This window comes from Xiphophorus maculatus, chromosome 11 (assembly GCF_002775205.1).
Source record: "Xiphophorus maculatus strain JP 163 A chromosome 11, X_maculatus-5.0-male, whole genome shotgun sequence".
Taxonomy (NCBI): domain Eukaryota; kingdom Metazoa; phylum Chordata; class Actinopteri; order Cyprinodontiformes; family Poeciliidae; genus Xiphophorus; species Xiphophorus maculatus.
The window spans coordinates 24,019,440-24,046,076 of record NC_036453.1 but is presented as its reverse complement, the minus strand read 5'-3'; the positions used below and the strand labels follow the sequence as shown (position 1 = coordinate 24,046,076).

Genomic DNA, 26,637 nt, shown 5'->3' with positions numbered 1-26,637 from the left:
AACAGGGTAATGCTTAAAAAGTCTTAAATGTACAGTATGTATTTAAAATTAAGGCCTTAAAATGTCTTAAACTAATTTGGAAAAATAAAGTTGGCCTTAAATACGTTAATTATAGGTCTTAAATTTTGTGCTGACTAGTTTATCTTGTATATTCAATGTATTTATGGGATTTTTATGCCGGGCAATAAAAATCCTGACATATTTTTTTGAGTCGCCTGACTTATCGAGGCGGTTCAGGCTACCGCTAGCTAGCTGCCAGTTTAAATTCATTGCCAGTTCACTGGACGACTTTCTTTGCCGCTGCCTCACTTCTGTTGCGAATCCCTACGAGGCTGCATTCATTCTGTGCAAGAAAAGAAAAAGGCTTGGCACTACAACTGTGTGAAATATGCAGTTGTCTTTTGTATATCTCTGTCGTGACGCAGGTTTTAAATTTCATTCATATTGGTCGTAAAAGTCTTAAATTAGAGTCGGTGACATCTGCAGAAACCCCTTCACTCATGTCGGCTTGTGAGGACAGACTCTCGGATTTCTGTCTTCTTCTCTGTTTCAGGTACCGTAGCGAGAAGATGACGATGGGGTATGCAGAGTACATCGCCCACCGCCAGCACCATCACTACCAGAACGGCATTGGGCACCCGGTGCCGTCGTATAACCATTATTCCTGACAGCGAGCCGCATGACCAATCATTGGACCTCTCCGCGGACCTTTTCCCAGGAGAGCCCGCCCCCTCCTGGTCTAGCTATTTCTACTACTGTACCATTTTATGATGATAGTTTCCGTTGCCATGCTGGCCGTCTCACAGACGTTGACATGGCAACGGGTGGCAGTGAAGCATCGTTCGATTATGGCGAGAAAACCATGTTCCTTTTGTTTGCCTGTGGTTGAGCTTTTGCAGCATATGTATACCTATATCTATAACCTCACCCCCCTCCATTCGTTCATATTATTTTGGAAAAATTAACCAATATTAGATTTTCATTAATATTGCGTCTTTTCAGCAAAGCTAATCAGGTGTTTGATTCTGTGGATGGAAGCGAGTCTCCTTGGGTGGATTTAGGCTTTGCTACAATTTTACATTTACTAACCCTTTTATTTTTATCGTCTACTTGTCGTTTCTTTAACTTTACTATCCAGACGTGTAATATCATGTAGCAAAGGCAAACTGCAGTTCCAAAAGGCTGTATCCTCACTACTTTCAATTCCTCTCCAAAACGTGACGGCTGAGGTCGCGCTAGCCTTCTAAACTCTCGTTGTCGTAGTTGGAACTCGTACGTGGGATACGTGTTCTCCAAAGTGTAGATAGGATTGTGACGCCTTTTGATCGGCTTTTGCTGATTCTGTTTATTGATTTGGGTCACAATTGTGTGTGTGTGTGCGTGTGTGTGTCACTGTGTGTGGATTATAGGCTCCACTTTGTCACAAGACGGAAAACCAGTAGAATAAATTAGAAATTGGGTTTCAGCTACAGGCTCAGCTGCATTTGTTTGGCTACCTAAAATTTTAAGCTTATTTCCGAGGGTTTATTTAGACTTCAAGAAGGCCGAGGAACAAGAAGATGTACATGAAGCTTTTGTTTAATGAAAAAATTTGTTTCTTAGTTGTTGTTTTTTCTGCATTTACTGACAGGGAGTCGCGCTGTAGGGACGTGCTAAAACAATTTAAAGCCATACTCTATCTTCCACAGTTTTGTCCGTTATCAGAGGCGTTGGGTGCTGAAACGTTGAGATGTCGCTTCAGCCCGAAACCCCGCCGCTTCACTTAGTTCCTCGTGTCATCGTGAAAACATCGTCATGCATTTTCCGATTATTAACCATCGTCCCGCAGAGTACGACGTATATTTAAGGAGAAGGAGAAAAAAAAGTCGCGCACAAACAGACGTGATCTTACTAACATGTTTGTGTCATTTAGAAGTGCATGTCATAGTGCGTAGTCGTGGATACGGCGCCGCCGCTGTTCCCCTCACTCCCGTTGATCCACGTGTCCGCAGCACAGGGAATGTTCTAGTTTCTGTCTGTTTCAATCAGAAGGTTACAGGAAGTGTACATTTTTTAAATTTGTTTTATAAAAAGAAAAAAAAGCCAGGGCTTTGTAAAGCCAGTTCTTATCCAAATATTACCCAGGTGTGAGTTTGAGCCACACACACTCTGCTAGTTAGGCGTACTTTAACGAATGTTCGATCTATCGAGGATCACCAAGTTGTCGGTCTGCGTGTTTCTGTTGCAAACTGGAATTGTTGTCTTTTTTTTTGGAGAGAGGTTCTTGTTACTTGACCAACATCTTCTGTCGTAACAGCCTTTTTCTAACTGACAGCTTCTTTCTTTTTACATACATTTTTTTCTTTTATGCAAAAATGTCAAGGGCTTTCGGCAATCCATCCACAGTAACCCGAAACGATCCAGATTTCCAGTTGTGTTGCCTTAAGTTTTTTTTAATAAAAAGAAAGAAAAAAAATCAACAAAAACGATGGACCAGGAGAAAGTCGCCCTGAGTGTATCCTCTACTTGAACGGCGTAGACGCTCGTCGTCCGGGAGACTCCGCGCGTGCTTCACTCCATATCCTACGCTTAGATTTCACATAATCAACGTTAAAGTCGAGCACCGTTAAAAGATCCAACCACAAGGGGTCAGCGTTGCGGCCGTAGGAAACCGTACCGTACAATACTACACCAGAAGAAGCCGCAGTCAGGCGCCTGCTCTCCTGGTCCGTCGACTACAGCACAACCTGAATTTTTCTCTGCTGCAAAACCAAATTGACCATGCTCTTTTACATATATGTCTTTGTATACACATGCAATGTATTTAGTTGCATGTATGTATGAGTATGAGACCTATGGTTTTATCCATGATATGCTTGATCTATGGCTTAGACACTCTTATTAACCATTAAGAGATTTAAAAGACAAATATGGTGCTATCTGACCTCATATTGGGGTGGTCACATCTCGTGACTGGTCATGCGGACTCATTGATCATATCATATATATATATATATACTTAACAATGCGACATGTAAGATTTTCTCTGGAGTTGCGTTGCTGCGCGAGCCAAGTTGCGGTGAAGGATCCGTGATCTCCGACGCGGACGGAAAGCTTTTTTGTTGAGGTGGACTTGGGTAATTTTTAAAAAAAATTTTATTTAATTTTTTTTTGGGGTGGGGGATCAATTCCACTCTGGGAAACTGACATTCTCTCTCGTAATGAAGAAAGACTCAACAGGCGCTATGGAATGTACTGTTAACGGTCACCAGGGGAATTGAACAGCGATGTGTAATAAGAGAAAATCCTACATGTTAACCTTGATATATGCAGATCTGTTCAACAGGTGTTATTTTTTGTTTGTTTGTTTTTACATTTATGTTGTTTTTTTGTCCTACCAGTGCAAGTCAACACTGTGCAGGTTTGAAAGGACAAGAAGTCACACATTTTACCTTCTGTCCCTTGATTACTCCCTTCACTGTGGCCCAACCTCATGGCCTAGTTTGTCAACGTGTGATGCATGTCGTTCACTGGCAAGATGGCGGGAAGATCCGAGGTTCCCGTTTTATTTTTTAGTTTATTTTTCTCTCTTTTTTTGGGAGGCTTTTTAGCTGTTGAATCGGCTAACCACCTCCAAAAGGGCAACGTGTAAGACGTTAACTAGCATAAGGTCCTGTTGAGGTCGTTTCAGCCTCTCTTCATTGAAGTTTACCTCTACAGTGACATAGATTTTTAGTTGTTTTTTTTTTTAGTTTTTCTTTTTCAGTGCTCTTACGCACTGATCCGACATTTCGAATCACTGATACCTCAAGGAATCGCGAGGAACGACATCGGTAGACTGTAGTAGCAGATTGCGTGTTTTGGTTCCCATACCAGGGTTTGGAGTTCAGCCTCGGCATTCCTCGCGCCGCCGTCACCGAGCTCTTTGTTACCTTCGTATGTTCGACCGAACCAAAGATGCCAGCGGCCATGCTCAGATGCTGCGTTTTTTTCCAGGCCTGGCTTCCTGTCCTTCCAAAAACAAGCCCTGCTCGTGACTAAATGTTTCTTCTTTTTTTTTTTTTGTGCGATTTCTGACTTGTTAAGCAACCCAGTTCTTCAATGAATTGTCATTGTTTCCGTCTCTGAAGCCGTTCGTGGCGTCAAGACGGCGATAAAATGGGTGCAAATTGTTGTTACTTGTTTTGTTAGTATTATTATTATTGCTATTTTTTTTTTTTTCAAAAATGAAAATCCCATGGTGTGCCTCCTAGCTTTATGGGTGGTTTATAAATGTTTGTTTTCCCCCTAAAGACCAGCAGTTATACTTTGTATAAAAGATGGATTTTTTTTCCTTATTTTTTATGCCATTAAAGATGAAAAAGCCTGTTTTCTTTACTCGACCCAGTAGCTGCACTGGTATACAATCGCACTGATAGAAGAATTAAAAGAAAAAAAAAAAAGTGAATCAATAATAATAATGACAAATAAGAACTACAATAAACTTGTGTTTGAAGCTTTTATTAAAAAAAGTTAAAAAAACAAAACAAAACAAAAAGAGACAATTAAAAAAAAAAAGAGAAAATGACTGTTTTTGTACATCAAAATAAATTTTTTTCAAAGGAATATTTTGGATCTAGTTTCAAAATTATTTTAGTGGTTTTCTATGTTCTGAAAATTTTTGAGACACACTTCTGAGACGTGTCGCTGTATAAAATGGCTTTCTTTTGCAGTGGCCTGATGGGCTGGGAGGGTTACCTGGTGTAACTCCTCATACCAACTTTTATTTCCTTTGTCAATTTTTGAATCTTTTCCTTTTTCCTCTCTCTCTCTCTCTCTGCTTTAGTACTCTGAAAAATTGTTGATGGGGGAGGGGGGGAAATAATGAACTGGGAACTTTTAATTCCATCCCTGTAGAACTAGAACCCCTCTTCCTTTCCAACTGAATTGCTGTTTAGTGTGATGGAACTCCAAAACGGGCATTTATGATCGTATGACACCAAAAAGAAAATAAAAAAGTACATAACGCAAAAAAAAAGGTAAAAAAAATAAATAAAATTGTGAAGAAGGCTGAAAGAAAATATATCGATGGGTTATCTGTAAGCAATGGCTGTGAAAATAATGTAGTTTTAAACATTGTTACCTTTTAAAATCATTTATTCAATAAAAAAACCCCTCCAAATCAGCTAAAAACGTGTCGTCCCTCTTGTTTTGCAGCACTTCTGCCGATGAGGCAGGGGAGACGTGGGTCGGATGAAATGTTATTTTTTTCCAGTTGCTGTTTTAAGCATCTTCACTAGCAAGTTTACCATTACTAGCAAAATGACAGCTGAGTCATTTTATGATATGTGTTGATCAAAATGTATCGCACAATTAGCAGTTAAAAAAATCAAATCAAATCTTGAAGCTTTAAAGAAATGGCAGGCTTGATGTGAAACGGATACATGGGATTGGAAAAGGTTGGTGAAAACAGAAACTGAGTGGGCAGAGAAGACGAGCAAAAGTTTGACTTTCACTTAATTCAGTCTGAAAACCTTCACATTCGTTTAGCTTTAACTGACATTCATTTTTCATTCACACTTTAAAATTAATGCCACATGTTGAAATGACCAATGTATGAAACCTTTACTTCAATCAATTTCCATAACTTAGTTATGTTATTGTTAGCTAATGCAGGCTAACATGCAATTGATGTGTTTTATGAAGTGGTCCAAAGTCAGTCAATGTAAATCTGAATCATTTTGTAAATTTGAAAATATTAGATTTTCTTTTCTTTTTTTTTGTACCCTGGAATTAAAAATCCAATCTTCATCAGCCGTGTGTCGTCAAGGAGACGGATTGGGAATATGTCAGGAAGTAGTTTCCTACTTTCTTCACATTCATGACTAAGTGTAATTCTTCTCGTACTTTTATAGATTTTTACTTTATGATTGTGACAAACACCTGTATTAGCTTATTCTGTCTTAAGAAGTTTACGGTATGATCAGCTGAACAAACAAAGTGCGATTTCATACCGAGACCCAAACTAATTACAGTTTTTCTCGGTTGTTTACCCACATTTTCTGAAAGCATGCCTCATACTCTCAGGACTCTACACACAAATAAAAACAAATACACACCCCATGGGAAAAACCATCCAACTCTGCTAAATGAAACGTTTACATTCGAAACAATGTTATCTTTTCTTCAAATGACAGTTTGCTTTCAGTAGAAAATAGAGCAGGAGAAATATCTGACTTAAATTAGACTAATACAGAACATAAATACAAAAAAAGAAGAAAAATACACAAGGAAAACTTTGGCCACTGGAAATCCCTTTAATTGTTGCCGCAACACACATCTGAACTCAGAGCTACAAAAGTTTCTCTTCTCCCTTTTCGATACTGAAATAAAGACGGGTGCACAAACCACCTCGGACTTGAAATGAAATGTACATACGAGTGACATTTTCCTATAATAGGTGTTGATTTAACGGCATGAATTTTGGAGGTAAACATTTTTGTGCATGATTTGTTACTGTTGGAACAAGAGTTTCTTTCAAGTGTCTTGATACACAGAGAGCCTAGTAAAAGTATTCACACCCACATTGCACTTGTTCACGAACGGTGATGTATCTTATGTGATTAAATTCACGACTATTTGTGAAGCAGAAGGAAAAATGATACATGGTTATAATAGCTAGGTTATGAAATAATAACCTGACTGGAGTACGGCGCAGCTGCACCCAGACACGGCCGTCCACCAGGCTGAAAAGCGAGATAAAGAAGAACGGTTCTGTTTTGGGGATTACTCTGGAATGTCTGGAGATTATCGAACAAAGAAGAATTCTTTACAAAAATTATGGAAAACCCTGAGCATATTCTTCACGAGACTGTTAAAAAAAAAAAAAAAACAGCAGAGTTTTCAGACAGAGGCTTCTTCTGAGCCGCTGTAACACAGACTGCTACAGGCTACAGACTGCTTTGCTGAATAATGTCCGCTTTGGGCTGTTTAGGTGTAGCTGTACTACACTCTTTCCACTTTTGGGCAATGGATTAGCATAAAACCAGAAGAACTATTATCTGTTATCTTGGGCACCGGAATAAAGAAACCTTCACACAAACGCATGCAAAACCAGAAATGACCATCTGTAATAATGACGGCCTAATAAAAGTCATCAAAATGTGGAGGTGGTAGCACGACAACACGAGGAAAAGGTTCAACGGGTATGAATGGTTTTGCAAAGACCTTCAGTTCCAGATAAGACGCAGCATCTGCCTGCCATTGGCAAATATTTTTTTCCTAACAATGTTCTCAAGGTTAAACCTCGACGAATATAGTCAAACACCACGATAAAAACAACACAGAGAGAGAAACAAAACAACAACCCAAGTCCCACCCATTCACTCCTTATTCTTCACTTCAACCTGCAGCATGTAAGAAGTCCTTCATGCCTCCTGATTATCATAACTGGAATGCATTGAACAGGCTGGAGACTGGAAGATAAAAGCCACTTACAAAAATTAAATCCTATCCTTTTCATATGCGTTTTTTTTCTCCACTCATAAAAAAACCCGACAAAAGATAACATTCACATCCACGCGCTATTAAACAAGCAGTGACTTTAACAACAGCTCACATTTAAAATCTGCTTCAAAGCGCACTTGAGACAAATAAAAACGACTCGGTAAAATGAGAGTTAGCATAACTAAACTCAGTCAGAGCTGAAAGCAGCGCCTCCCACCCGCTGAGTACCTGAATGGTCCCACCTGCGCCACAAGCAGGTGGGACCATTCAGGTACTCAACGTCGACTTTACATTTACAACAAAGAAAAAGGCAGCAGGATGAAAACTGTATCACAAGGTTTCCCCCAGCTTCCGCCATTACAAGCCCGGCGGCCGCTTGGCTTTACTTGCCCCGCCCACGTCGCTAGTTTGTTTATTTCAGATTAGCTTTTAACACACCAGTAACAGCGATAGTGAAGACGGATCTATAGTTGATGCATTAAGCTGGGCGCGACGACGTGTTGGCGTCTGGTCATTGACGCATGCGCCTCTTGAAGTTTTGTCAAATGGCGCGCGCCACCTTTCACTCAAACCGGAAGGAGCTCCGTCGGGGTTCATTTCCGGACAACGCCGTATCGGCGGCGTACGCTCGCGCAAGCGCAACGTAAGCCGCCGATACAATTTCACATATAGTCGCGCTTTTTGAGGTTCTCGTTGCGAACAAAGAGTGACGTGCGGCGTATGTGTTTACGTATCCCACGAGCTCAATACGAGTTCTGGCAGGCGCTTGACGCTTCTCTGCACTTGCAACTTGATAAAGTTAACCAGTCAATCGTAGACTAGTCGTTTTCAAACAGCTTTCCTCGCAAATATTACATTCGCTTGGATAAATAATAACCAATCCCAACCAGCAAAATACTGCACCAAGCAGCAGACATTACTAAAGGAAAACTTAATACGAGAAACACTTAAATTTTGTACACTAAGTACATTTAGTTAATGTACTTAAATAAACTGAAAAACAGGTAATTGGTTATTATTTGTGAACAAACCAAGCTCAAACGCAGATTAAACTCATGGCCTCATGTTGTAGTTATGGTAACACAACAATCATACTATGAAGAGTTATTTTTTGAACTTTTAAAAGTTAATCTTGCCAGCTTTTTCAAATCTTAAATTTAAATGGCAAAGAATTTAAAACTTTTATCTCTACTGAAACAATTACATCAAATTTGATAGCATTTTTATTCTCAATAAAAACAAATGCTAAAATGTTAAAAGAACTATGGTTCATGTTAAAATGGCGGCTCCAAGCAGCTGCTTAGTTTGTTTATGCATTAGGCCGGCTGAGTGTGACCAGCATTACATAACAGGCCAATGTCTGATTACTTAGTTAGAAATTAATGCAAAAAACTGACAATTTGAATTAATTATATTTTTTGTGTTTGTATTTTTAAAACTACAGTTGTGTGTTTAGGTGTTGCCAATAATACCTTCAAATAGCATACAGTTACTTAGTCATAATAAATTTACCGTCAACTTTTAGCATTTTTTTAACACAAAAAACAAACAGAAAAACAAAAAAACGGCGGGCCGCTGGTGGACCGCCCTGCCACCGGGCTTAGCAAGTTTTCTGGGGGAAACCCTGTCAGTGAGCGCATGTCCAGCTGCTTAACAACCAGCATGGAAATTGTACACATACGTATTTGAGCCACCAAGAATGATGTGTGGGTTTTATTGGCCCCTGAAAAGCTGCCCATGTCTCAACAGGGCTAAAAGATTCCAGAAAACGTAGATGTAAAACAGAACAAAGCCTCGGGGGGCCGCGTGTGCGCGGACGTCTAGTCGACCTTCTTGCTGCGCAGTGGAAGCGTGTCCAGCAGGTATCTGCAGGCGGAGCCGCTGTACTGAGAGAGGAACGTCAGGAGCTTCCCATGGATCAGCGTCAGCGCAGTCTGGTGGCCCGTCGCCCACACCCGGTACCACGGCCCGTAGAAGGGATCCGACACGGCCGGACACAGCATGTTGTTCAGGTTGACCTCTGTCGCCTGGGGGGCAGGAAGGGGGAGAGCGGGGACAGGTTAACTGGGCGTGAGACCTAATTTTCCTGTTAATGGCGATTAAAAAAAAAGAAAAGAAAAAAGGAATTATCCACTTGGATGAGGCTCTGGCGAATGTCATGCTCGACTTAACTGTGCATATCTTTATGAATCATTAATTTCCTCTGGATTTCTGCTCTAAAAAGCCCCCTTCCCCGCAAATGGAATGAGTGATGAGTTCACCGCCTGGAAGTCCTCCGTAACTTATTAGTCTGCAGAAACTCATTTGGCTGCCAAATGACTTCACATCTTGTTAGCGCTGCAGATTTTCTCTGGATTCTTTTTCTTATTGCTTAATTGGCTTCATAGCTGAACGAGAAGATAAAAAAAGACAGATCTGCTGAAAATCCTCAAAAATATAATCATATTTTTATTTACTTAATATAATTTTTTATTTCATATAAAATTTTATTTATATTATAAAAGAATTCTTTGCTGAATAATTATTTATGTTTTTTTGTTAATTAAAATTTTTTTTGTCTTTAAACAACTTGATTGCACATTCCTCTGAACTGGAGTATTTTTTTAACTACCCAGTGTGCAGGTATATGCTGAAGTTTTGCACTTACTGTACAGTACTTCATTCTTGATTTTTATATATATATATATTTTCATATTTTATTTTGTGTGAATTTTTAGTTTTGGTTGTAATTCGCTACAGTTGCACAGGAATGTCCCCATTTATTGATCCTTTATTGTGGATCAATAAAGGATATTTCTATTCTACACTTTAATCAGTTTTCAGATCATTTCGGCTGAAAATGATTTACGGCTCTTTTTGCATTAATTTCTCTTCTCAGAAACAGGTTGAATTCAGCAACTGGCATTACACTGATTGTGGGAAGAAGTCTAACTTTTGCGTCAGAAGAACCATCTTTATTTCTCTTCTTTGCAAATCCATCATATTGCTACAAATGTATTTGATTTTACTGTGTAAATACATCTAAATCAATTATAATTTCTCTTCAGGACTTCCAGAATTACTCATCATCAAACTGTTTTGAACCCGCTCTGCTTTTGGATTTCCACAATTTGCAGCCATCGATGGAAGAAAAGTACCACCCGAGCGCCTCTAGAGGGCTCTGTCTTACCAGGCCAAGGGGCTGCAGGAAGATGATGTGGTAGAGAAACAGGATGCCAGTGGAGAGCAGCGCCCACCACATGTTCCCCAGAGGCTCGGGCTGGTACACACCTGCAAGAGCCACCAGTGAAAAATCTCACACAGTTTGAAGGTTAAGCAGAGAGCAGGTGCATGATATGCATCTCGATCGCCGACCCCGGCCACCTGTTAGACATCCTGCTGCTGCAGCATCGAGGAGTGTGTTGGTGTGTCTGTGGGCTTCACACAGGTTTTCCCTGTTGTCTCTTTGGCAGAATTTTCAGGTGCCAGAGGAAGAACTCTCACTCTATCAACGTTACAGATGAAATTATATTTTCTTTGTTTGGCTTTCGATGAGATGCTAAGAATGAACGCTGAGTGTTTGCATCACTGTGGTACAAACCAGATACAAGCCTTCTGTCTGGTTGAATGTTGCCCTTTGACCTCCTATTTGCTGCTTTGCACTTTATCCAGATCAATGCAACATAGTGAATAAAACCTAAACCCACTCATGGTGGATTTAAGGTGACAAAACATAAAGAACTGAGGGTGGGAATACTTTTGCGAGGTACTACATGTTTTCCAGAAGCACTATGGATTTTTCCTCAAGGTGTGCTTATTTGCTTCAAACCCAAAGATGAGACACGATCAATTTCTGCACTGCAGTTTCTGATGCGCATAATATCTCTGCATCCTGTTGCTATAACGACAGGAGAAACAAAAACCTCTTTTTTTTTCCCATAGAGGGGAGCAATACGCAAAATATTAAAGGGTCTTTTACAAACTGCTGGGTCAACATTCTGTCATCAGATGCTTGTTTACAATAAACACAGCAGTGACGTAAACCGGAAGTTGTGCACTCAAAGTCACAACAGGAAACTGCAGCATCGTCAGCAAGGGTGCAAATCATTGTGCTGTTTGAACTTGGGGATGTGTGACTCCATGTAGAGACCACATTACTGCCACCTACCTCCTTTTCTCATGAGGTAAACAGGCACCCAGTACATCATGGAATGTTGGATGTAGTAGGTCTCCATCTCAAACGGCAGCTGAGGAGCAAACAGAAACGTCATTCACGTCAACGTCTCTCTCTGACATTAATAGCGTACTTCTCAAAGTGCCACATATTTTTGCTTTTTCAGACATTAGTGAGGTAAAATGCATCATATATATATCTCGACGTTTGCTCCTCGCGCTTCAGAACCGGTGGTCAGATAAGATCACGCACACCTTTATGGTAAAACAGAATGCAAAGCAGTCTGCTGTAGCCGTACTTTCCTGTTTGGGAATCTGATAAAAAAACTTACAGTTGAAAAAGACAAAAACACACATTTGCTTTACATTTGCATCTGATATTAACGGTAGATTTTCTTGGGCTATGAGTCAAAGTTTAAACTGTTCAAAGTTTAATTTCTCAAAAAGCAACAGAGGCAGCCCTCATTAGAGAGGGCAGGTTCACTTTAGCTCATGTATAGTAGCAGTAAAGGTGTTGGAGGATTTTTTTAAAACTAAATAGCTAGTTATTTATTTACTATACTGAACTTTGACTATTCATCCTAGATTTTAGGGTATTTATTAAAAGGATTGTTCAAACGACAGATATGTTCAAGTGTAGGCATGTAGCTGTGCTCTTCATGTCATTTCCTGAATGACATATCAGGAAACTGGCATGTTCGGGATGCTGTGGTGGCGCAGCGGTTAAGCACAACCCATAGATGGAGGCCTTAGTCCTCGACACGGCCGTCGCAGGTTCGATTCCCGGCCTGGCAACCTTTGCCGCATGCGTTCCCCTTCTCTTATTACCCACTTTCCTGTCAACGCTGTCAAATAAAGGCCACTAGAGCCAATAAAACCTTTAAAAAAAAACGGACATGTTCTCTGGTTGTTCCCGGTTGTTTGAAGAGCAACTATAAGAAATCCATTAGGTCATATTTTAATTCATTTCCATTCAGAAATACTTTATTTATCTCAAAGGGACATTAAATGTTGTAACTCATATCATACAAGTACGTTCAAATAGATGCTGTGACCTTTGACTGAAGACTTTTGTGGTATAACAGTGTAATGACTGTCATAGCATGCTAACAGCTCTATTTCTGGGCAACATCCTGGATGACACCATCAGTTGCTGGCAAGAACTGCTAATCCACCTCATTTGCTTTTGCCGCTAAATCAATGGCTTCTGTTACATTTTGCCAAACAGAAATTAGGGGCAACAATAAGACTGGTAGAGATTAAAAAAAAAACAACAACAACAAATAATACTCAACACAGGAAACATTCCCCATTGAATGAACGTACTGAAATTACATTGCCCCAACAGGCAGTATGAAAGTAAGCTCTACCTGATGGGCTCCTGTGCTGGGATGGATTTTTTTTCATGTAATTATTCCAAAGAGGTCACTTCTAACTAATAATCATTACGAGTAAAACGTGGCAAAATGAGCGGGGGTTACTTACCAGCCTGGTGTTGACTATAGGGAACGCCAAACCCAACAGTGCTCCATTCAGCATGTGAATATGCAGTCTGAGAAGATGCAGAAGGAAAGTGGCGTTAAAGTAAAGAGCAGAAAGTGAAAACTGATAGAGCAGGAGGTTGTTATTATCTAGAGCCATTTCTGATGAGTCTTTGTAAAAAAAAAAAAAAAAAAAAAAAAAAACATACAGAAAAGCTGCTGAGAAGAAACATCAAGCATCCCCTAGCCTCTGCAGTTCTTCCTCCTAAAACTCGGATTTCCAGTAGATCAGCCTTTGGGGAAAACACACTGACTCTTCTTTAACTACACATTATTCAGTAGCCGCCCTGCACAGTCTTGAAGGCCAGGAGGTTGTGTCAAACCACAGCCCCGACATGTCCAACACACAAACTGCTCTTTTTGGCCAATGAGCCAAAATAACTGTTGTGACAGATAAGGTCATTGGGAAAACAGAAGTGCTCTAGGACTGTCACTTCTAATACACCCAGCTGTCAGTCTGAGCAGCCTCCTGACTTTCTTTTTTTTTGTTTTTCTAAAAAACACTTCATTCTGATTTAAATACACCATTTCCTTGCACTAAATAATGAAGGAATGTGTGTTTGTGACGCAACCAATTCCTGCGTCACGAACTAGATTTATGGAGGGTAACCTCACACCCTTTTATTTTCAATACCATGTGTGAATAATTAGACGAAATATATATGTAGTTTTATTTAGCTTTGCACAGCAGTTACAGTCTAGTGAAATCGTAACCATAGCGCTGTAGGTTAAAATAGTCACTATTAGTTGGACGGCATTCAACAATTAGGTTATTGGCAAACGTTTTAATTAATGTTCTTGTTCTGAAATAAGTTAATTTTGATACATTTTACTGTCCAGCTAAAGACACCCAAACTGGAACTGTAAAAAGTTCTTTAAATGGAAGCAAAATACAAAGCTTGTCAAAGCGTTAAAACCAATTTACTGGAAACTAGCCACAAATCTGAGATTAACAGCATCACTAGATTCAATATGCAGACTGGTTCAGTCGTGAACTCGAGTCAGGGTTTTTAACTTCCCAGAAAAAGGTAAATGCTTATTCTTTTCTTTGTCGTTTCTGATCCAGTGTCACTTTAAACCCAAGACGTTAAAAGTGACATGGAATTTATTTCTTGTTCAGAATAAGGTCAGAGGTCAGGGATTTTGCTGCGCATGTAAATGGGGCTGTTCCCTGAAGTGATCATGTGAGAGAGAAGTCGCCCTGGAGAAGTCATTTGGCGAGTCGCCGTCTTTGGGAATTCAAAGATCGATGGCTTAAATCCCCCGGGGAACAGAGTCTAACACACCAACTATGCGGCGCTTTATTCACAGGTATGCTTTCAATCCGCTTCTGCTGCATCTATATGAACGCAGGACTTATTGTTATTCTCTGTGCAGCAGCTATTCTTTACAAAGGAACTTCCAATTCTTGAACTTTAATGTATTTTTCTGGGATTTCATGTAATAAAAACCACAAAATAGCTTCTAACTGGGTTGTGAAAACAACAGGATTTTCAAGTGCAAATTTGAATGCCACAAATTTGCATTTAGCCCCTGTTTAATGGACAAATGCTCTTTCAAAAAATGTTGAAGTGTGTGTTTGCCACGCTTAAGGGGTGTGAGTACTTTTGCGAGACAGTGTAGTTTGATTAAATCGTATTACTAATGTATTTTATGGGGAAGAAATTGCGCAAAATGTAGGACATTTAATCAAAAACCAGTTGAGAAACACTCTTTACATTTACAGCAGAGGTGGCCACTAATACAAATACCGCATCTCTCCGCCTCCAAGAAAGTTTTTAGAAAGGAAATAAAGTTGTTGCATTTTCATTTCAACAGTCGAGTTTTTTTTTAATGGGGCAATATTTCATTTTTTCCTCCCATTTCAAGTGTACGCACTCATATTGGCCTGCTTTAACGTCCGACCACTCACTGCGATTGTTCCCTCTGCTGACTTACAGAGTGACCCAGCTAGGATTTATTTCAGAGTAAATTCCACACTGTCTTCCCCGCCGGCTAAAACCTTCTCATGAATAATTAACCTCTCTGACCAGAGGAGGTTTAAAGGAGAGACTATAAAACCCAAACCAAAGCGTTACAATAAATCTCCGGAAGAAGCCGGCACACTCCAGCGAAGCTTACAGGTCATAACAATCAGCGATAATGATGATGCCTTCAGGATGGAAATGAGAAGTACATTCACGCTTTTACAGCTAGAAGTCCCCATTGGCAGGTTCTTAATGCTAGTGGATAACATAATACAGGAATCTCAGTTATGGGACTTTTCCTTTCTCTGTTAGTTCTTAAAAACCTTTGGCGGACTACACCCAAGAGGGTAAACACACTCACCTAAATACAATCATCGCTGTTTTGCACGGCGGGCAGGCCAGCAGGAAGATCTGTTGGAGAAACCACAAAGTGAGATTGAAAACCACCCCACATCACATTCAGCTCAGACGGTCATTAGGAACTGCTTGAATGCGTTGAGAGCTTCCTGCTCTTAATGCTGCAAGCAAATATACAGTAAGAGATTTTGACGAGATCGGTCCTTAGGGATCCGCCTCCAATCAATGAAAATAAAAACACCAAGAGTTTGGAGAAGGCTGAGACAAACAGCGACAACTTAGACTGCTTCACATAGGTTTTAAGAGAAGAGCCGTATGTCTTAATCTGTAAGGTAAAAGCATGCATTTGACACTTTCATCACTTGGTTTTTAAAATCCTCTCCTAGATATTTGACTCGGCAACCTACATGGTGATGAATGCTGCAGAGCAGCTGCAGAGTAGCCTGGTTTATGTTAATATTTGCCGTCTAACGGTGTGTGTGTGTGTGTGTGTGTGCCGGGTCGATTGAATTGAGTCGGCTTCTACTGCTTTGTGGATCCTGGCTTCAGCCTTGCCAATATGATAATGATAATGACTGCTTCTTTTACACCTACCTCTCAATGAGATAATAAATACATGACAGGAAACAGTTGCAATCTAATTTCCATAGAGGCATCACCAATCTGTTACTATAGCTCAAAACAAAATTACTATGGAATATTTATTTGTATATTTTAAGAATAAAATTGACACGTACTGATGAGATATTTTTAGATAATAATCTAATGACATACTTTGAGGTCAGTGGCATTAGGTTTGTGTAGCTGTAGCTGCTGCTGTGGGTCAAAGGTCAATTCACCTCAAGATTTATCCCATTTTTGTTCCTGTTTTGTTCCCGGTGAACATATAATTTCACAACCATGCGGTTATAACATGGCACTGTGATATTAGTATTGAATATTGTGTATTTTAATTGCGATTAACATTTTACCAATATATATTTTTTAACTATGCTACTTTACATGCTATTGCTCTAGTATTTCCAAAGCAACCAGTTCATTCATTTTGCTGATTGGCTGAATCCCCCCAACGGCTTCGACTGTGCACATTAATGAATATTAAGGTATATCTGGTGTTTGAACTCGAAAACATTAAGGAAATTAGGGCCGATTTATCTGTGCACCCCTTTGATATATGGAGCAGGTCGCCTTGATATCGATAAATGGATGGTAACACAGATGTCCTTCAGTTACCATTAAAAAAAAAAAAAAAGATGGAAAATATTTGGTTAATGTGACCACTGCTTGCTGAATTGATGCATTTTTTCCCAGCTCTACCACCGCCGCTTCAACGTTTGACATGTCCTCCGTTTTCTCAACCTCACCGTCTGTTTTGCTTCTTGTCACAGACCGGATGGGGCGGAGTCATGTGACTGCAGACTGTACATATACTGTAGCACAGCGTCTTAAAGGGACACAGCCAAAAAAAAAGAGACAAAAACGACCTCATGTTTTTTCAATTAAAAACACCGAAAATGCCGACATGAGTAAATTGACGTCTGTCATTGTCACAAATTTCATTGTCATATTCTCCTTTGGAGGAAACTGTGACAATTGAGAATGTGTAGGTGGTTAGTGTAAAAGATGGCGTATCCACAGTCAGTGACCGTAAAACAGAAAACGGTGTAAAAGTGCGAATGAGAAAGACTAGAACATAATTGTTCACCCTCTTAAAGGCAGTTTACACTAAACAGCTATGTTTAAAATGTGCAGCATAAAGTGGAACGTGTGTTGTATCACCACAGCTGCACGGTTCACGGCCTCTCCTGTTTGGTCGGTACGAGTAGCAGATTGGATGCATGTTTTAAGTTCAGCATCAAAGGGAAGACAAAGGTACACAGGAAGGTTTTAACGTTGCCCGGAGAACCTGCAAACTCCGTGTTTCCATAACAACAGTATGAAGCCAAAGGACTACTATGGAGACAGATTGAGATACATAAGAAAGCACCATATGACGCCTTGTTAAGATCATCTCAAAGGAGAAAATAAAAGGCTTCAAACTACTCTGCTCATTCATAGCAGCAGCATCTTTTTAGTTTTGGACGAGACGCCAGCTAAATTGGTTTAATTTGGTTCTAGCCACTGAGATTGTAATTCTTAGACAGAAAGAAAGGAAGGAAACATTGCAAATGCAGATACGTGCAATATATTGCATAATTAGAACATTCTTTTCAGTGGGAAAGAACTTCTCTTTCTGAAATTCAGAAACAGACTTTCTTGCAAATCAAAAAAGGCATTTTACCAACTATTGCACTGTAAGGAAATTATTTATTACTAATTTAAATTCCTAAATATGAATATGGTTACCCAAGCCAAATCAAAGACAAGAGAAGATGGGCTTTTTAGCGTTAACCCTGGCAATGTGCAACAAACTTCTGTAAGGCCTTGAACAGCAGAAATGATACTTGAGCAATCTTTATGGTGATTATGACCCAAGATCATCGCCTTTCGTTAACTGACTTAGAAAATAGCTTCTAAATTTCCATCTTTGCTCTTGTTTATGATTTTAAATGTAAATTTTGTTCCTGTGTTCTTCATATTAATAAAAGTTCTACGTTACCCCAATGAATAAAAGATCATTTTCTCTTCGGGTTTGCTGAGTGCAACAAGCAGCAGATTATCTTCAGATGTACTCACTCAATCTACTCTTTGTAACTTGCAGCTTGTTGCTGCAAGTTACAGCAACAAGCTGTAGCTTGCTTTGTGTTTGCTTTGTGCCCAGAACTTAATTAGATACAGAAAAGCAACATATTGGAGAATTTCTAGCAACGCATAATGTGTCTTGCATTTGCCTCGAGATGTTGAAACATAAATTTTTTAAGCCAGGTTATGAGGAAAACAAAAGGCGTTCTAATTTTAGTTAAGCTGAGTATTTTTATGCGTGTGATGAATTCAGAGGTTTATCTATAAAGTACCACAAAGAAAAATCACCAAATGTCTTATTACCCTCTCTTTACCTTTCAGAAGATCATAAGGCATAAATAAGGTGTGCATCACAAAGCATAAGGATGATATGAAAGGGGTTTTTGCCACAGGTCACACTATAAATAACTAATGACCTCCTATGGCAAAAAATATAGATATATTTTCCATTTGAATGTTTTTTTTATTTTATTTTTTCTAATAATAATTTTAAAAAGAAACCATCTGAAAACGCTTGGCTACAGTGTTCTCATTGGATTATACCAAACACTCAGTTTGCAGTAAAAGTGGACATGACCAAAAAACTATCTTCAACATAGTCAAGAAGAAGAACTGTTCTTTTTCAGTTTCACCATTAAAGAAATCAGTTCACATTGTAAAACATATGATTTCCAGACCAGGGGGGAAATGAGCTTGCAGAAACAAATCTGATCAACTTTAAGCATCTTGAATGTATTCAGCGCGAGTGGGTGTGCGACGAGAAGCTGGACTGATACCAACGTGAAATATTTTACAGTAACGCCCAGTTGAAGTCACTCATTAGCCTTGAGCCAGCAGAACATTCTTCACACTTTGTTACAAAGGGAGGCGAGATGGGAGTGAAGAGACGCAGAACCCGCCTCAGTATCAAGTCATGAGATCTGAAAAGTGAGAAGGCTACATCCTCTCTGTACAGATAGTTTGGCCAGACCTTCCTCTTTTCTGACAGGGTGTGTTGCAGATCTACTCAGCTTTGTTCACACCTGACGATCTCTCATTTGGAACTGGTCTCGCCAGTAAAACCAGTCTTTTCTCATACCACATGTAACATCACCAGCTTGTTAGAAGACTGAAATATTAACACCTAGACACCATCTGTAAAGTCTTTAAAAAAATTAAATCATAAAAAAAAAAACGAAAGTAAATTAACAATGCTAAACCTGGTGGGGGCACAAGTAAAGCCTGGTGGCCCGCCAGACTTATAATACACTTATAAGGTAAACCCTGCATAGTATATACACTAAAACTCTGTCAACGTTGCAAATTTCTAACTTTGACTCGGCTGTAGAGAGCAATCGTTGTGAATCAGTTACTATTTAGACCAGGGGTGTCAAACTCATTTTAGTTTTGGGGCCAAATACAGATCACGAATGCTCTTAAAGGGCCAGTTGTGCCAGAATGCATCGATAAAACCTGTTCGCAAACTGTTAAAATATCAATGAATTCTTAAAATGAAATAATATTATTGAACATCTTTTCAGTTCCTCCAGGATTTTGCGGTTCTTTTTGCAATTTTTTGCAATAAAAATCAAAGTGATTGTGTTTGTTATGAAGTGTAACCGAATCCTTTCTGCGTTGTGCTGGTTTTATTGAGTGATCAGGCCGTGACACGGCTTGTCTTTAAATAGGATGGTTTCTCGATTTATTCTGACGAGAACAACATACAGAAAACAACCGCGTTATAGGCTGCCCGCTCCAAGTCCTACAAAAAAAAAAGTACATATCAAAAATGAACTTAATAAATCTATAAATAAACTGGATGTATTTAGATGAAAAATAAACAGCACCTGTCATGTTGTCTCCTGCAGGACAACATGACAAAAGGGGAGGGTTAAAGGGGGGCAGATATTTGCGCTTATTTATGACGGTAAATTTGACTTTTTAATTACTTGCTGTATAGATCATGGACTACAATCATTTAAGGCTGAGGCAGCTGTTTAAGTACAAGTAGGAAAGTCTTTGAAAATGAGAAAAATCTGCAATAAACTCCCAATCATGCATTAGCACAAACAAGTGTGGGAATTTGTTGATTTTAGTGTGAATTTCCATGATAATCCTCAAGAAACTGGTGGAACTGATTGATATAATTTGGCAGTAAACAGATAAAAATTACATTGATTTGATTGATAACATAAAATATGAGCACACAGAGTTTAGTCTAGAATCTAGAGGGCCACGTAAAAAGCTGTGGCGGGCCGGACATGACCCACGGGGTTTAAGTTTGACACATGATTTAGATAATACCTCCTCTCCTCTGTGTCAAAGCTAGAAAACAATAAAGCCTGAGTCACTGACGTATTCAAAACAGGAACATTTAACAAGTTTAAATATTCCTGCTAAAGTACTTTTACATAAGTTATGAAGTGTAGTTGCCATTACAGAAATACTGGTTATACAGTAGTTTGATTGGTGAAATCAGGGCTTTTTGTTTTCTCTCTCTCTGACACTGAGAGGCTGGAAAGAAACAACAATCAATATCCCTGCATTAGGAGAACGCTTTTGATATTAGCTCATGCAGTTTATATAAATCAGCCCAATTTGGGTGGACATTCACACAAGAAAATCGCTTTCTGCTGGAGAAGCGTTCAGGTCACATAGTCAAAACAATAAATAAATAAATCGACTGACAATTTAATGCTGAGGAATCAGTTTGCCAAGTGGTCTGAAGGTTACTTTGACTTGATTCACAGTATAACATGTGCAAAAAACAATGATTTTTTGTTTAAATCAGGTGGCAGTTTTAAGTTAATCCTGTATTTTTCTGTAAAAAAAAAAAAACACATTTGATTTCCCCTGTCTAATAATTTAAAAACAAGAACTTGACGCTACAGAGTTAGCTTTTAAAACCGTGATAAAAAAAAAACACCTCAAGAGGAGCAAGAAATGAGCACCAGATTCATGTCCTCCGATCAGCATCTCAACCAGCTTCCTCATCTCCTGCAGCAATAATATACAATAAGGCTAAGAGCATGAATGCATTTATGATAGTCAAATCGAGCAGGATGCTGCTGCGGCTGCACTATTAAAAAACAAACAAATAAATCTAATGGGTTTTTCTTTCTTCTTCTTCCTTCTGGAGATGAAATGCAATCTCATCTCAAGACGCACCAGACTGAAACATAACACAATCCGTCCTCTTTCTGTCCTGTCTTGCCCTCCGTCTGACTCGTGGCTCAAATTAAACAGGATCTTCTACGTACAGGTTCCAGGTAAGAACGAGCCGCGAAGGGAACAGTTAGTCAAAGAGACGGATGGAGAGTCCCAGAGTCCTTGAAGGCAACCTGAGCTGCACTGGTTGTTAGCATAGTATATTTTTTTAATGCCACATTTGCACAAGCAACTCTTCAGCTGCCTGAATATGACGAAATGAATCATTTTCTCACTGCTGCTGAGCTTTAAAAGTGGAGCGTAAAGTTATTTACCAAAGACTATCAGTTTATAGATTGGCGTATCTCAGTGTAGATACGTTTTCCCCCCCCCCCTATTCCACAAGGAGAGCCATGTCCTTCCAGCCTTATCTGAACAACTGAGTCAACAATCCGCTCAGCTGGCTGTTAACAGCTGATACCGTAAACATGGCCGTACTTAATGAGGCTGACACCGCCTGCTAAGCTGATAGAGAATATCTTGGTGATATTTTCACTGGAAATAAATAGCTAAATCTTACGTTAATTGTGAATCCTTAAATGCATGATGATTGCATCCAGCAATCGTGATTTTTCTTGCTATTTCTGACTTAATTTTGAACAATTTCACACTTTTAAAAGGACTAGAACATGAAAAATTGAGGCTGGCGATATGGACCTAGAATTTTATTGCACTATATAGTGTTATATCATTAAAGATGATTAAAAAATATTTATTAGTTGTTATTTTTTCTTTTATGCAACTATTTTCCCATTTCAGACAGGCTTCTTCAGGATGTCACTTAGTTAAAAAAGTGATTTATGTCACTAATCTGCACACATTAATCCTATCATAAAAATAGCAAAAACATTTCGGATCATACCGTCAGTTTTGTTTTTTTTCATTTGCCATCAATAGCTGAAATTCAACAATACATCAGAATTCTTATCATGATAAGAAATTTTTCATGATAAACGCCCACCCCTAAAGAAAAGTCAATTTTCTGCCAAAGCTCGTACTTTTGAATTCAATAGAAAACGAGAGAAATACAATATTACTTCATTTCCTGTATCATAGCTTATGTAACTGACCTTTATTTTTTCTACTTATATATATAAAAAAAGTTCACTAAAACTAAAACCTTTGTGTTTTACACACAAATGTTTTAGTACCATACCAGACATTCCAGAGGTCAGATCAGCAGGATGAATCTTTTCCTGCAGTGTGTGAAAATATTTCCCATCAGCCCACCTGATTTCTGCAGGAAACTCTAATGTGATCTAAGTGGAGGTTTTCTTTAACCTTTACACCTGAACGTGGTTGATTGCACTTCCACAGTGGTAAAAAAAAGAAAAAAAAAAAGCTCTACCTGAGAACATTTTGGACAGAAAGTTTGACCGCCTTGTTTAGCTGCAAATTTGTAATAAAAGACAATCTGAGTTGAAAATCAAAAATTCAAATATTTCTGTTCCTAATTTATTTGTCTACAGAGCTTCGCCCAATTCCAGTGAAAATGTGCCACAGTTAACTGATAAGCTTGTGTGTAACTGCTAATCTGATGGCGCACATACCAGACGTCCACGTTACGCTTAGAGAGGCCGCATGTCATTTATTGGACACTGAACTCATTCCTACTTTATACATGCTTCCTTGTCTGTTTTGCTGATATGAATCTTGACCTTTTCCACATTTGGTGACGACAACGGGACTTTATGTGATAAATCTGGCACATGATCTCTGCAGATGTCACCAATTCAAATTGGAGACGTTTCAAGACCTGTTTAAGATTGCTGTGAATGCATTTTAAGAGCTGGTAAAACTTTAAAATCCACTAAACCTCCGACTTCATAGTTTGACTGTCCCACTGTATATGGCTCTCTACAGCTTTAATAGTGCCAACCTGTTTATGCACTATGAACGTAGCATCACACGGGTTGGCAACAGGATCGAGCCAGTGGTGAGAACAAACACTGTCCTCCCAACTGGCAATGACTTTGCACTTATAGACACAAACAGGCTAGCTGGAAAAGATATATTAGCAGCTTGTTAGCTGTAGCTTCTGCCAAAAAAGAGGTCTGCGTTTGACTCAAACTTTTGCCTGACAGAAAAGTCCTGCTGGGAAAAAGTAGAAACTATCTAGAATATTTGACAGTAAATAGCGCTGTCAACAAAATTTAAGACCTTTGATTAACCTATTTAAGCCCAACATACATTTTTTAATGAATTCAATACGTTTTAAGGCCTTAATTTTAGATACATAAAAACATGTATGTAAATTCATGTATTCTGAGCTGAATTTTTAAGTCTTAAAATTGGAAGACTTTGTAAGACTTTTTATGGATGCGTGAACACAGAGCAATGTGTAAATAAAAGACACACACTCCAAGAAACACGTGAGGCTGATCAAGGATAAAGTTGTGAAGTCTGAAACAGAGTGAAATAAAAAACAAATACTCTAAGCAATGCTCAATCCATCATCTGAAAATGGGTTGAGAATAAGAACAGCAGACAAGAAACTCTTGGTAATGCTGGAGAAGATGGTGAGAACCCCTCCCCCTCCAGCACATATCGGAAAACTTAACTACCACATTTCTGATTCTATAAAAATATCTTTCAACACTCAATAATTAAGACTAACTACCACCATGAGCCCTGAAGAGACCAGAACAGCCGTTACTATGGAGGTAACTTCATTTGTGATGGAAAAGGATCAGAAAGGAATTTAAATGGATGAGTCACACCCATTAGGAGATGAGGAAGTGTCACAACTGCAGGAGATATGCAGCCCAGAAAAATACACATTAGATTTTGTGCTCCTCGACACTGATGTTAGCTGGTCTGGATTAAACAAACACAATTATAGGCCCTATCCTGCTCAAAATGCATCATGCCTTTAATCTCATTCCAGCCATCCTCTGAAGAAGTCCAAACAATGAACTGTTGACTCTGCAAATAACTACAAAATACTCACCCAGCTGGGCAAGCTACCAAAATTGAATTATGGTAAAAAAAAATAAATAAAAAAAACGCCATCAATGTTTGACGGACAAGGTCAGTAGGGTTGTTTCCGAGAAGGAAACTGCACAAAGGAGTTTGTTTAAATAAGTCATATGTGTCGTGTTACCACTTAAAATAATTCATTTAAACAGTGATTTAATATAATAAAAATCAATGATCAAGTCTTTCCTGGCATATGCTGATTTGGGGTTTTCCTTGGTACCACCTGCTAATTCATGTTTTTCTTTTCCCAGAACTACAAAGTGGAAAAATCTGAATGAAAAAGAGAGAGAACCTCCACAGGGCAGTTGTTTTGAACCAAACAAAAAATGAAGGATTAAGAAAAAATCTCAAAAATAGTGCAAGAATATGTGGTTGAGGTGTCTTTGGGTTGAAAACAATATAAGTTGTTATGAATAATTTATTTAATTGACACAGTGTCAAAAATGTAGAGAAATATATTATATTGTAAAATATTGGTTATTGGTCATAACAGCTGTATTAACATCGGGCCAAATTCTTATACCAGTGCATCTCCTCATTCCACCCTAAACTTGCACGAACTTTTGCCTTTACTATTATATATTGCCAATTTTATTTGGTAAATATATAACAGTACAGGCATGGCAAGCAAAAAAATAAAACCCAATTTGAAATCTAATCCAAATGGAAATCCACTATAAAGGCTTTTTCCTGGCTGATACAGACTTCAAGTTTTCTTTGAGCAACAATCTGCCAATTCAAATTCTTTCTTACTTACAATGCTGCATAAAAGAAATCGAAATGGTCTGCAGATTCTAGGAGAGAGGTCAGGATTCTTTGACCTGCCACTAACAAGTTTGATTTTGATCACTGGCTGAGGAATGCAACAGCACAACGGAATAATTTCACGTTTGAGGAACCCACATCCAGGAAGTAATTGCTGCTTGTAAAAATCTAATCTCCAGTGTTCCTCCATTACAGTTTACACTGGCTGAGGCTGGACCATCACTACTCCATTCAACACTTCGATAACAATTAGAAGAGGATCTCAAAGGGTAACAAAAGTCTTCAGACACATTCGTTGAACAGTTCACGATCAGCTCATGCCTACCTGAATCATGGTGACTATATGGCAGGGATTCAGAAGATATATCACAGTCTTAGTCGCAAACTTGAACCCGACTTCTATTCCAAAAGTCATGCAAAGTGAGACCAGCAACAGGTTCTTGCCCAGACTGTCCTTCTTCGGCTTCACGCAGTCCCCGCCGACAACCTTGAACTCCTTTGCAAAGTTTATCTTCCTCAGTGCAACACCGACCTCCAGCAGCGAGATGAAGAGGATGGCCAGGCTCTCCACGACGCGCTGCTGGAGCGGGAGGAAGGCTGCGCACTCGGGCCCCCCGTTGCCCTCAAACTTCGGGTCCACCCCGCCGTAAATCCAGTCCAGCAGGCTGTATATGTTGTACCGGGACATGTTCCTCTTTTCGGGTTGGAATAGATACGAACAAGATGGGATAAAAGACGTCACACCGACTTCTTGGCGAAACATGTACAGCGGGATTTCCTCGTGGTTCACTCCGTAGTAGACACGCACTCACCGCCTGGGTGGGTTTCATACAGCTAACCCGTTAAACTACCTCATCCGGAGGCGGAGGAGGAACTTCGGTTGGGGACAGGAGGAAGCTGTTGTCAAGGCTACCCGTCGCTGGTGTTTAGTGTGGAGCAAGCCCCTCTCTCGTTTCTCGCGTTACTCCAAACAGGTTAACTCGCCGGGCTCATTTCAAGGCAGAATACGCTGGTCACCAGCTGCTAATAGATGAGTCATGTTGTTTGGAGAAGGTTACCGGACGCAGCGTTAGCATGTGCAACCGCCGACACACCACACAGGTAGCTAGCCTAGCTTCGGAGCCCCACTGAGCTGCCGAAAGAGGTGCCGCTTGTTATCGCTTCACCCCGTTTTTAGTTTCGCAGGCTGCATTAAATTGTCACTGAAAGTCACGATTCTGCTATTGTTATTCACAAAACCGTCTTTTCGGACTCATTATTAGCAGTTGTGGGAATATGTTAAGGCTTACACTTGTCGAGGTAAACCACTGCCATTACGTCAAAACTACCTGCAAGTCAACGCTTAGGACATAACTGGATAAATGAACACCGCCCTTTGTGGTTCTATGTAAGTGGTGCGTTCATTGGGAATGAGGAAATTTTCACTTTCTTGTATCTTTTAGAACAATTGGATTTATCACGTTGACAAAGCTATTTTAAACCCCAGAGACGTCTCTTGACCGTATTAACATTTTATGTAGGGACCTTCCAGCTAAATAATAATA

The 26,637-nt window shown here is 39.4% G+C and overlaps 2 protein-coding genes across 3 annotated transcripts in view; one reads left to right on the top strand and one right to left on the bottom strand.

Moving 5' to 3' along the window:
* ammecr1 (Alport syndrome, mental retardation, midface hypoplasia and elliptocytosis chromosomal region gene 1) overlaps positions 1–4,421 on the top strand; it is a 15,231-nt gene extending 10,810 nt beyond the window's left edge. For both annotated transcript variants that reach the window (XM_023342220.1, XM_005800756.2), the window contains one exon: positions 554–4,421. In XM_023342220.1, coding sequence (XP_023197988.1) covers positions 554–668 — 115 coding nt within the window. In that variant the 3' untranslated portion in view covers positions 669–4,421. The remainder of the gene's footprint in view (positions 1–553) is intronic.
* On the bottom strand, positions 4,188–26,637 carry tmem164 (transmembrane protein 164). The gene is made up of 6 exons (XM_005800755.3): positions 25,419–26,637; positions 15,486–15,535; positions 13,102–13,168; positions 11,612–11,690; positions 10,634–10,734; positions 4,188–9,491 (listed from the first exon to the last, which is right to left on the bottom strand). Exons 1-6 carry the CDS (start codon positions 25,854–25,856, stop codon positions 9,285–9,287), a joined length of 942 nt encoding a protein of 313 aa, XP_005800812.1. The 5' UTR covers positions 25,857–26,637; the 3' UTR covers positions 4,188–9,284.

Excerpts from the sequence above, each read along its gene's own strand:
- tmem164 (XM_005800755.3), bottom strand. The coding sequence starts at position 25,856 with ATGTTTCGCCAAGAAGTCGGTGTGACGTCTTTTATCCCATCTTGTTCG. Across the intron at positions 13,169-15,485 it reads ACAGCGATGATTGTATTTAG|ACTGCATATTCACATGCTGA; the intron begins GTGAGTGTGTTT and ends GCATCTTCTCAG. Across the intron at positions 10,735-11,611 it reads TTACCTCATGAGAAAAGGAG|GTGTGTACCAGCCCGAGCCT; the intron begins GTAGGTGGCAGT and ends TGGCTCTTGCAG.